Here is a 12,427-nt window from a genome sequence, read left to right as displayed (position 1 = left end):
CAGGGGTGGGTTTCCACCAGTTTGAGAAACAAACCCCATCAGTCAGTTCCACTTCCCTTTAGTAGCCCATAATATATTGAGTAAAATGTTGAGGGTGTAGTACTCTGTGGACCCACAACACAAACATTTCTTTATAAACTTGAAAATGCCCATAAGACATGCAGGTTTGTAGTAGTTGTATGATAATTAAATGTAAAAAAAAAAAACAAAAAAAACAACAACAAAAAAAAACAGCTTATTTATTTTTGGTAGCTCAAACCTACTTTTTCAAGGTCATAATGTCAAATGAAAAGGGAAACAAAACTTGGTTGTGTTTGGCACTGTTTCTATGGCAACTATACAGCCCATTGCTGCTGCTGATCATCTTCTTAGTGTAACAACCTGTCTGCAAACAGCCTTAATGTGAGACAGTGATTCAGTGTCCAACATCACTCAGTAACTACAGTGAAATCACAGTCAGGGAAAGAGCTGCTTTCTTCTTCTCTCGTCTTATTTCAGTGCATGTTAGAAGTCAGACAGAGAAGATTTTTGCTAAAACGTTGATACAATAGTACTCTGTATTGGCATCAGCCAAGGGAGCTTGAATGTAGAACTAACTAACTAACCTCAGTCCTCATGAAGTCAGTGAGTCATAACTCATGTCCCACATGAAAAGATTTCTTCACAACCACAGTTGACCCAACAGTTGTGTTTGGTTTTTGTCACAGAAGACTCATCTTGTTACAGTTGCTTTATTGAGACGATTCTTCAATAAATCTTGATTTCTTAAGAATGAAATATTCACTAATTTTATTATATTCGGTCGTTGCAGAGCAGAACACCTAAAATACCACAGCCGCAGTCGATCTAACAGAGAGAAAGTTTGATCTGTTGATTACACGTTGGCATCAGTAAAGAACTATATTATGAAACATTTATTATTTTTTATTAGACTGTTAATAATTTTTTCACATTAACTTTGACTCCTCATGGACTCCAGTCTCAAAAGCTGTTCTCTTTAAAACCCAACTCACCACACAGCTGTCTGAGTGAGTCCTGGGTGCTTGTGTGAATTTAGTTTAGTATGGAAGTCCTTTACATGAGCTGAGGTTCATAACAAGAGTTACCAACATTAGAGAAAGTCTGGTTTTAACTATTCACCTCAGCTTAACAAAACTGCCCAACACACACTCTGCTCCCTGCATTTTCCTAAAACAATGAGAGGAAAATAACAAATAAAACCAATAAATACGATGAACAGGGTTTGAGTTGTTCATCTCTGAAAACACTGGGTGTCTGTTCCTGGTCTTGTTTATGTCACACTCTAGAAAGTTAGCACCTCAAAGCATTGCATCATCGTCTCCCAGCTAACACACACACACACTTGCATTGCACTGGATGTTAATGTGGAGTCTGATCTGAAGCCGATACATTTTGCTGCTCCTGACATCATCCCAGGTTTTTGCTGTGAAGATGATTCTCTATTCTGTCCCTGGCTTATTATCTGCTGCAGTGTGCACATGTGAGCGCGCTCATGTCAACGTGGTAGTTAAGATTTGCATGGTCCCAGCAGACCTTGGTGTGTTCACTCCTCTTCCTGTTCCTGTGTGCATTGGGACCGTCACTGTGGTTACTCTTGTTGGATTCACCCAGATAGCATAGCCGCAGAGGTACCTGAGACAGCCTTTCTCAAGTAGGCAAAAAACATGGTTTATAACTATTCCTGGTAGAATTACTCTGCTTATCGTGCACAATTTGCTGGCTGTCTTTTTGAGACACATAAAATATTCAAAGTAAATCAATTGTCTTGAAAGTAATTTACACTGTATTAGAATTACAGAAATGAATTGGTATGCCTCGGCTCTCTGGATCAGTTGTTTGTGTCCATCCTGTGTGATACTGTGATGTTGCTGCGGCACATTTATCTTGTGTACAGGTACTAGATTAAAGGTTTTTTAATTCATTACCAAACATGATTTAACTGCATATTCTCTGGACAACATGGTGTTTGTTCACCAGTCAATCTGACCTTTTAAATTCAGCTCTGTGAATTTTTGCAGATTTTGTTTTGGAGAAGGGTGAGGAGAAGTCTGCAGGAATCTCTACTCACATCTTTGTTGAACATTCAAACCCTTTATCTCTACACCCACATATATAGAGAGAAAACTGGATCATATGATCTGGATCGTTTGCTAACAGTTGTCATAGTTGCTCATAATCCAAAAAATCTATATAAATCTAATACAATCAAAATACATTGTTCAGCTTGTTTTTCTTCTCAATACAAGTACATATAATAGCCATAATCAGCAAAACAAAGCACAAGCCAAGCCAATACAATATATATACTGTGTATACAATATAAAGTGCAGCATAGTTTCCCTGTACTCCAGCATATTGGGTTTAAAATGAAACGATAACTATGGAGTGAAGGTGCTGACTTCAAGGGTTGTTTAACAGTGTACAGATTGTTGTGTCTTGTATTCATCTTTCCCCAAATTGTTGGACAGTGCAACAGAACAAAGGTGGGGCAGAAAACAATAAGATTTGATTTGTGTGATAACGTCATTCTTCTCCCTGTATTTGTCTGCTGGTTCTGACATGAAACTTCTCCTACGGTCTGAAGCAACTACAGTTATGTTAAATTGTTCTTTAGTTTGAGCTATTTTGTCTCTTTGTTTTTCATCAGGCTTTTGGTCAGCGCCTCCCAGGACGGTAAACTCATTATTTGGGACAGCTACACCACAAACAAGGTAAAGACACCACATCCCAATGAACTGAAACAATCTCAGAGTCCTGTAATCTTTAAGCTTTTAAATGTGTATGTTCAAACATTTACATTTTTAGTGTGTGTGTGTTGAGTTCAGTTCAGAAAAGTGTTGCAGGTTCAGCTGCTGAGCATGTAAATATTCACATTACAAACAAGTCTTTGCTGTTTTGTAAATCAAAGATAAATAAGATTTCAAATCATCTGGACATATAAGAGGTTGATTAATAACAGAATAATGAGTTGAAGTAGTCTAAACATGAAAAGATGTGTATGATTGATTCTCACCAGATGAGAGTCAGTGACTTGATTTGTTGAATTATTCTCAGGTGAATAATTGACTTTTCCTGCTCATCAAGCTTAAGTCAGAATGGACCACATTTCTGTCAGCTGGTTTTATTTAGATTTACAAAACGCTGAGTTCATTATAAAACAATTCACAAGTGTTTGAACGTGCCAAGTTAATGCTATTTATAGTGGGCACTGTGCCCTTGAAAGGTTAAGTTAATATTGCGGGCCGACTTTGTCACATGCCCTCCCCCTCTCTATCCCATCTGTCACTGCATACTATCTAATATTAAATCTTCCTCCTCTCTTCCAGGTCCACGCCATCCCGTTGCGCTCCTCCTGGGTGATGACGTGCGCCTATGCCCCTTCTGGGAACTATGTTGCCTGTGGAGGTCTGGACAACATCTGCTCCATCTACAACCTGAAGACCCGCGAGGGAAATGTGCGTGTCAGCCGTGAGCTGGCCGGGCATACAGGTAAGCTCGACATATCTGTTTTATGAAGGTTAGATCGGCCTGTTGGAAGTTCATATTTCTACTCATCTCCTCAAAATCTACTCTGTTTACTACAGGACAATAAAGTTGTCTTTTGAACCCACTTTCACATAGTTTTATTTAATTAATGCCTCAGTGCTGACCTCTGTCATTTATCTGTGTGAATGACACTCAGCTCCCTTAGAGCCGTATGACTCCACTGCCCAGCACGGGTATAATGACTCTGGTACAAAGTTTGTATGAAATACATTTTTGGTATCATGCAGAATAATCTAAATCGAGTTTAAAATGTCACATAACACAGGCAGGTTTCAAGCGTCCTAGCCCAGAGAGGAGGGCCCTCAATCAGCAGCAGCAAAAACACCAATCCTTCGTCCAGTAAAACTAATTCTGATATTTACTATTCATATACAGTTTTTTGATTTTTATGATTTAATGTTAAATCTCCTCTAAGATCTATACACATCAGTTTGATGAATGACAGTAAAAGTACCTGGAAAATGTGACACATTAATAGTCAACATCCAGTGTGACCATGTTTACTCAGCCCATGTATACAGCTTTATACAACAGGATACCTGAGGGACAAGACAGGTACAAAATGACATGGGAGAGTCTTCAATCTCTGTATTTTTAGAGGTAGTTTGTATTCACACTAATGTTTTTATTGTGTCTTTCCCTTTGTTGGAGAAGAGATCACACCCCTCACAGTTAATTTAGAAATAGGAGGGAGATTCTATCAGATAGTAAAGATGGGACACTTTACCTGTACCGATGAGAGTATTTTACATGTGTTCTAAAGCCTTCCTACAATCAAATGTAAGCCAGTTAGTTCTTTATTTCTTTGTGAACCCGACGTACTTGTACGACTTTAATTATTTTCACATGTAAAAGATGCCAGTCACATGATGTGTCTGTGTCCACAAAAAACAGGCGCTGGTTGAGTCGTATCCCAGCTCAGACTAATGAAAGTGTTGAGCTCTTAGGCAAGGAGCATTCATCTGATCAGTGTCACATGATGCAGGAAGTGTGTCAGCATTTTAGCTCTAGTTCCCTCACTATAGGGAGGGGTACATACACACTGCCAGCTAGTAAAGGATGAACCATGGAAGCATGTCATGACCCATTAGATGCCCTGCAGCCTTTTTTTTTTTTTTTGGTCAAATCTGTTTCGGGTAGTGAGGTGGTCGATTCATCTCCTCCACATCCAGTAAACACAGCATTCCCAGGGCGTGTGAGGACATTTTGGAATAAAATTTATCTCTCTTTGCGCAGACAGCAAAGACATGAAGTTTTTGAAATCACGGGAAACATGGTCCATGATTAACAAGTTATTGAATCAGTGTGTTTGATTCCTTACAGGTTACCTGTCCTGCTGTCGCTTCCTGGATGACAACCAGATTGTCACCAGCTCTGGAGACACCACCTGGTGAGTTGTGGTACTGCGCCCACTGCAGCTACACTACCACAGATTTGGACCCCAGAACTTCAAATATACTGTAGTATTAGGTGCAGGATTTATTAAGTCTGTGTCCTTTGGTGTTTTATGGTTGTCAACAATATTTATGGAAACATAGCACCAGTATCAGTATCAGATAAACATTTGAATTCACAGCCAACACTGTCGACTAGAGAGCTATCTTTTCAATCTAAGTCTAACTTTAAACCCTAAATACTGAGTCTCCTGGATCAGATTGACTTCCTACAGACACTAGTATCGCATCACGGCTCAATCGGTTTCCTTGCTGATTGACTTCTCAGAATTTCGAGATGTAGTTTTGTATGTTGCAGCTGTAATCTGACAGTGTTTCCTGTGCATTTCTTGCAGTGCTCTGTGGGACATTGAGACTGGTCAGCAGACAACTACATTTGCCGGTCACACCGGCGATGTCATGAGTCTCTCTCTGGCACCTGACACCAGGCTGTTTGTGTCTGGAGCCTGTGATGCCTCGGCCAAGCTCTGGGACATCAGAGAAGGAATGTGCCGACAGACCTTCACTGGCCACGAGTCAGACATCAATGCCATCTGCGTAAGGCCGCACGCGCACACACACACAGTCTCTCTCTCTGTCTCTCTTTCACACACACACACACATTATATACTAATCATATTAAGGCATCTAGACATTCAAGACATATCCATGAAGTCTGTCAGAGCAAATCTTAGGTTTTTAAGGCAGAGTAAAGTCACGTTTTAGACACAAATTTCAAATTAAGATGCAGATTGTTCAGGTCTGGTGATAGCGCTTATTACAATGACAATTGGTGCCACATATTAATTTCACACTAGAGGGTGTGGCTTCTGTTACACAACTTCAAGACAATAACAAATACAGTGACTAAAAGAAGGCATATGTATAATTTCCTTTCGAAAGTAAAGGATGCATTCCCCAAAGTATCTGAAAAATCTCCCTTGACATCTGTTGCAGTTCTTCCCTAACGGCAATGCCTTCGCCACGGGCTCAGACGACGCAACCTGCCGGCTGTTTGACCTGCGTGCTGACCAGGAGCTGATGGTTTACTCACATGACAACATCATCTGCGGCATCACCTCCGTGGCATTCTCCAAGAGTGGCCGCCTACTGCTGGCTGGCTACGATGATTTCAACTGCAACGTCTGGGACACTTTGAAGGCCGACCGTGCAGGTAAGCAACCACACAGGAGCTGAGCTAAATGCAGCCACATATGTCAGCAGTTTGATCTGCACCATTACAATGGTATCACTGTCACCTCTTTGATTAAGCAGTGGCAAGGCTCAGTGTCAGCTCAGTCAAGAACATGGAGCAGAGATTTTGGAAGAAACTGAACAGAGTCTGATCCAGGTTTCAGTCGTTCTTCACTTTTTTTTTTTTTTTTAACTGCCTCACCCTGCAGCATTTATAGAGCAGTGCTTACCTTTAAAGTAAACATTTGTAAATTTTATAAGATAAAGAGTACAGTCTAGACTTGCTCTATATGTACAGTGTCTCGAGATAACTTCTGTTGTGAATTGGCGCTATATAAATAAAAATTGACTTAAGCGTATGATTAGTTCACTGTCGTCAAAAGGCCACATCTGCATTATGGTGACATTAATGCATATGCTTCTCATTGGGGAACAAACCTCAGTCATGTCAGAGGTTGACAACACCACAGACCAGTGGCTCATTTTAAATAACTGAACTGATGCATAAGAAAGATTATTTATTCATTACAACAGATCGAAAATCCAAACAACCATTTATCACAGTTTGACTAAAGATATAATACTTACACTAAGAGTTTTTATATAATCTGTTTCTTAAACATTTCAGGCTGATTCAGGTTTGTGTAATAAAACAGGGTTATGTGCATCTGTTTAATTGTTGAGGAAAGTCTGATACCAACCTGATATCTAAAGCCACAGAGCAGATTGAGGGGTTTGTGGTAAGTTTAACTTTAATGAAGTTCATTTTTTCTAATATGCAGATCTTGTTCCTGAACTTTCTCACAATGTGATCATAGGTTTTTTTACACATCTGTACTGGATGTTTAAACAGTTGGTTAGTTGATCTCCTACATCTTTAAAGGCAACTGAACATTTCCAAACAAAGTAGTGAAAGGTTAACTGAGCAGGACACAGGCATATCTTTGAAGGCTCTAAATCTGCTACAGGATACAGATAACCACCAAGAGGTCTGTGGATACCCTGAAGGAGCTGCAGGGCTCCATGGCTGCAGTGAGACACAATCATACAACAATTCTCTCCTGGCTGCTTCACAAGTCGCAGCTTTATGCCTGTTTAAAAAAACTCACATGACATGTGGACTAGTGCTTGCTAGAAGGCAACTCTGAAACACTGGGAAAGAAAATGGAAGAAATTTTAGTGGTGGGATTGAACAAAAACAAGCTTTTTAGCTGCTGCATTAAACTTTGTGTTTGGTATAGTCCCAACAACACAAAACACACAACTCCACCAATCAATACACAGGTGATGGGTGTGAAATTTTGTATATATAGTACAGTACAGTATTTTTGGTTGTATCTGAAGTGTCTGCAGATCAGACTGTGTACACGTCAGTAGACCAAGTGAGGACTGGACTCTGCAGGAGACAAGCCTCCTTATTCTTTAACAGACTGTTGATAAGGAAGCAGTTTCTCCTTAGTCCAGTTTTTACATCAGCAGTTTGATATTGATAACGTGTCTGTATGAGGAGAAACAGAAGATCTAGGAGAATGATGAGCGTCACCTGCTCCAGCAGTGAGGGGCCCCCATGGAGGCATGAATACTTTACAGATATTGACAGGGACCAGAGGAGGCCCACATCTGAGCAAATACAAAATACACACACACACACACTTATTTGAGCCATTGGTGGGCGGGTCAGCCTTTAATTACCGCCTGAAAGCTCTTTGTGGTTTCAAGTACACAACTAAAACATTTGAGGCAGGCTGCACCTCAGTATGTTTCACCTTTCAGGAGTCGGCAGAGGTTTCCACAAACATGTCATCGTCATGTAGAAACTCACTGTTTTTGCTTGTATGCATTAATTTGGTCTTGCTTTCCCATCTGACGTAATGTATGATATCCATCAGACAGAGCAAGATCTGTGTCTCAGTCTGTGCTGTCTCTGCAGGTGTCCTGGCTGGTCATGATAACCGGGTGAGCTGCTTGGGTGTGACCGACGACGGCATGGCAGTGGCAACAGGGTCCTGGGACAGCTTCCTCAAGATCTGGAACTAGAGTCTGAAGGTAAATGAACTGAGAGTGGAGGGTTTTCAGTGTGTGTCTGTTAGTGATTGTTTGGTAACAGCCAGAGTTTGTGTTTACTGCCACCTGGGGGTTGGAAATGAAGGTGCAACATATGAAACGTGAAGTGAAACCAAACATTATGTATAATATCACATTCACTAAATATAGTAGAATTCTCTTACCTGAGTGGCCTGTGTTAAATTTAAAGTTTCCAGCTAGATCTTTTTTCTTTTAGATTCTGTCTGATCTCTTTTTAAAATCAGTAACTTGATGATGACGTTGGACTTGTAGTTTTACGTCTTAAACATGAGTAAAATAAATACATGAACATTTTTGTCACCAGTTTGTGAATATTTGTTACTGCTCATAATCAAAGTGACATGCACATATGATGAATGCTTGATGGAGTAATTTTCCAGCTGTCTGGTGAATGAGTAATATTGCTGAGTCATGATACTTAATATGTTTCTTTGTGTTTGTGTTTTTTTTTTTTTCCAGATGGCATCCGGACTCCAAAGTTGAGCGGAAGACCATTCCAACATCACAATGTTCAATTTTATTGCATATCCAATCTTTTCAAAAAACACCATGATACTGACTCCAAACACCCCAAAAAACTATCAAGGGCAAAAATTCTCTCTCTCTCTCCTTCTCATTTAAAAGAGCACAATTGTCTGTCACTCATTCAGCTACAAAAAAAAAACAAGAAAAGAAAAAAAAAAGCTTGAGGAATTTAGTGGTTTCTAAACGGAATGGAGGGAAAAATTGTGCATTCCTCCCATGACCATGGTCTGGTATTGTAGTAAGTGAAAATACAAACACCCCACCACCACCGCTGCCGCCACCACCAAGCAAACGTGTCCTGCGTCCTCATTATACACAGGTCTGAGTGAAGGTTATTATGACAGTGATCTAACTCTTCATAGCTTTTTGTTCCTTTTTGTTTCTCTGTTGTTTTCATGATTCTTTTTTTGTTAAAGAGAAGTAGATCAGGTAACTGTCAGTTAATGTTTCAAATGAGGATCAAAGCTTTGTTTTATTTCCTAGTCTTTACACATTTTAGAGAATGTTTTTAAGTTGAAAAATAAAAGAACCTCCAGATCATGTCATTTTAAATCCAGCTTTATCCCACTGGAGAACAAAGCGAGAGAATTGAGCTTCAACAGGGAGTCCTCGAGCCACTTCCGGCCCTTCTGTATATTTAGTCCCATGATACTTTTACTGTTTCTTTTTTTTCCAGTGTAGTCCACGAATCTTTGTTTGCACAAAAATTAAACTTTGCATATATAGAATAATGTCTAAAGAAAAAAAAGTTAACTAACCAAGCACATGCTGTTTATGATAATGAATGCTCGTTTTTAAAACGAAAAACAACAAAAAAAAACAAACCATTTTAACCATTCTTACACCTTTTTGTCTGGCGACAGTGTAGAATAATTAAATGAAGATTAACCCATCGGATCATAATCCACCCGCCCCCCTTTTTATTCTTTTTTTTTTTTTTCTCCTTTAATTTCGTTTTTTTTTCCCTTGTTTCTGTTGCCCGTGGTTGGGACCGGTGATGTGATTTGGTCGGGTAGGGAGTACCTCCACTTTAGCCCGGTTACAATCCGGACGTTTCTCTTTTAACAGAGGTGCCCATTCCGTGCTTGGAAATGCAGTTACTACTCTGTGAATGACATGTTGTATAAATCAATGTTTGAAAATAATGATATTGAAACTTTTTAAGTTAAAAACGAAAAAAAAAAAGATTTTGGTTGTCTGCCATGGGTGGGTTATCTCTTAGAATCGCATGCTGTAGAATTGCTTAAAAAGGTGCATATGGAATTAAGTCCTTTGATGTTTTTCTTTAAGAAAATAACCTGTTGAATATATCAATACAATGGTATTTATATTTTTCTTTTTCTTTTCTTTTTTTTTCTTTTTTTTCTTTTTGTTTTTGGCTACTCTGTGCATACATGATTCAACTAAAATGTCAAAGCTATGCACTTGAGAAGCAAACCCTGCAACATAAACGGTTATAATGGTCCATACTTGGGAGGGATTCCACAAATTAAGACTTAACGTAAATGTTTAAATTGTACACACATGCATACGTACATTCATTCACCTAAACATACACAAACTCAAATGGAACAAATAAATTTTCATTCCTACTGTAGCAAACAAAATTCCACTTACAAGAAAAACATTTTATAACAGGTTTTTTTCTGTCCTTTAATAAAAAATGAAAAAAAAAAATCTTGCAGCATCTGAATGGCAGAACTTTCTGTTGTTCCCTTCTCCTTGTAAACAGAGACGCTCTTTCTTTAGCAGTAGTGACATTTTTTCCATTCTGTTTTTTCTCTGCGACATTCTGTACAAAAAATGTGCTGTAATTGTGCGTTAGGCCTGGAGTTGGCAAAAAATAAAATGAAATAAAAAATATTAAAAATTAATTAAATTCCCTTTCCTTTTCTCTCTTTCTCCATCAAATAACTGTAGAGCTCTGCACCCCCACTGTTCCCTTTTCACCTTTTGTATTTAATTTTAAAGTCAGTCAGTGTACAACCGAAAGCTGGATGCAAGATAGAAACTATATTAAAATGTACTGTTATTTAAGATGTAATAAAAAGCAGTTTGAGATGACCTACTGTGTTGAGTGTGATTCACTTAGAGCGGTTCCCACTGGAGCTAGAATGTTGCAGACTGTTTGGTTTCCTTGTAATTATGTTCAAGTCAAATAAACAATTTCTTATCCACTGTTGAATCAGCCTGGCTCCTCTGTACGCTCTCTTCTCCCTGCATGAAGGCAGCCGCTCACAGCAGGTCCATCAGCCTTACACTGAGAGTAAACCGACACTCTACAGTCCTGTTTCTATGTGTAGTTATTGTGAGGATCGAGACTGAAACCGCAGACCGTCACTGTCATCAGCCTCTGCTGTGTCTGTGGTTAAGTCACATTTATTTAGCAGAGATGCCTTCTCTCAGTTGTCAGGTGTTGAATGCCTTGCTAAAGGGCATTTCCACCACTAACTCTCTGACGTGTTCCCTGGCAGGCCTGAGAGTCAGACCAGTGACCCCCCTTCAGGTGCTGGTCCCTGTAAAACCCAGTATGGCTCAATATATGTTGGGATACTTCCTGGTCTTTATCGCCTTCTGCTGGTCATAACATGAAGTGTAACGAAGGAGTTTTGAGGCCAGATTTTAAATATGTAAAATACTGTATACATGTCAAATAGAAGAATATATAATCTATATTGTTTTAAAATAATGTAACTTAATATTTAATCACCATATAGTGCTCACTAAATAAAAGCACAGATTAAGATGTAGTCTGTAAAGTAAAAATACTTCACTAATACAGGTATAGTATGCACATTATATGTCAGGTTTTGATATGTGATATGTTTTTTTTTTTTTTTTTTTTTTTGCTTTTATTCCAGCAGTAATATTGCATATTAAATGATTACATCAGAGCTCATTTATTTCTTATGTAGTGTTGAATAATATGACCCAGCATTCAGGAGCCTGCATTAGAGTTTGAGGAAAAAATCTATGTGAGAAATGAAGTGATATGAATTGTGGACAACTGAAGTCAAATCATGACAGGCCCACTGGTCACGGCTAAACATGCTAATTTAACAACATGTCTTTGAAAACATTCATTATTATTATTATTATTTTAGAGGGTTAAATACTCTTCAATAGGACAAATAGAATACAATTTGAGAAAAGATTTGACTCATGAATATTTGCTATGAGGCACACACACACACATACAGTTTGAGTTAAACCGAATCAGAGCCAGCTGGTGGCGCTCTCACACTCTGGTTCACAGGTTGGGCACTAAACTTTGAACTAAATCTGGGAGATGATCCAGAGTTGGTCCTGCAGAGTGGTCAGACCACACTCAGTCAGGTTTCATCACTGCAGACGTGTAGTACAGACAACACTGGAATTTTTCAAATAGCCACATATAGAGCTCTCTCTCTCTCTCTCTCTCTCTCTCTCTGTCTATATATATATATATATATATATATATATATATATATATATATATATATATATAATATCCACTGTTATTATGTTCCTAATTAAAAAGATAAAAGATTAAAGATAAATGATGCACAAGTGCATTCAGTTGTAAATCCACACATGGTTAATTACACAGCCTGTTAATATATGAACAGAGGAGTCAACATGAT

The 12,427-nt window shown here is 38.8% G+C and overlaps 1 protein-coding gene across 1 annotated transcript in view; it reads left to right on the top strand.

Annotated features, from left to right (window-relative positions):
- The window catches only part of gnb1a (guanine nucleotide binding protein (G protein), beta polypeptide 1a), a 34,557-nt gene extending 23,568 nt beyond the window's left edge, over positions 1-10,989 (top strand). Inside the window, exons 5-11 of the mRNA XM_018675150.2 lie at positions 2,669-2,732; positions 3,348-3,510; positions 4,891-4,957; positions 5,357-5,558; positions 5,958-6,174; positions 8,125-8,240; positions 8,739-10,989. Of these exons, the coding sequence (XP_018530666.1) occupies positions 2,669-2,732; positions 3,348-3,510; positions 4,891-4,957; positions 5,357-5,558; positions 5,958-6,174; positions 8,125-8,231 (820 nt within the window). The 3' untranslated portion in view covers positions 8,232-8,240; positions 8,739-10,989. The remainder of the gene's footprint in view (positions 1-2,668; positions 2,733-3,347; positions 3,511-4,890; positions 4,958-5,356; positions 5,559-5,957; positions 6,175-8,124; positions 8,241-8,738) is intronic.
- Positions 10,990-12,427: the final 1,438 nt, after the last annotated feature.

This window comes from Lates calcarifer, linkage group LG6 (genome assembly GCF_001640805.2).
Source record: "Lates calcarifer isolate ASB-BC8 linkage group LG6, TLL_Latcal_v3, whole genome shotgun sequence".
NCBI classification, from domain to species: domain Eukaryota; kingdom Metazoa; phylum Chordata; class Actinopteri; family Centropomidae; genus Lates; species Lates calcarifer.
This window is presented reverse-complemented; position numbering and strand designations above follow the sequence as displayed.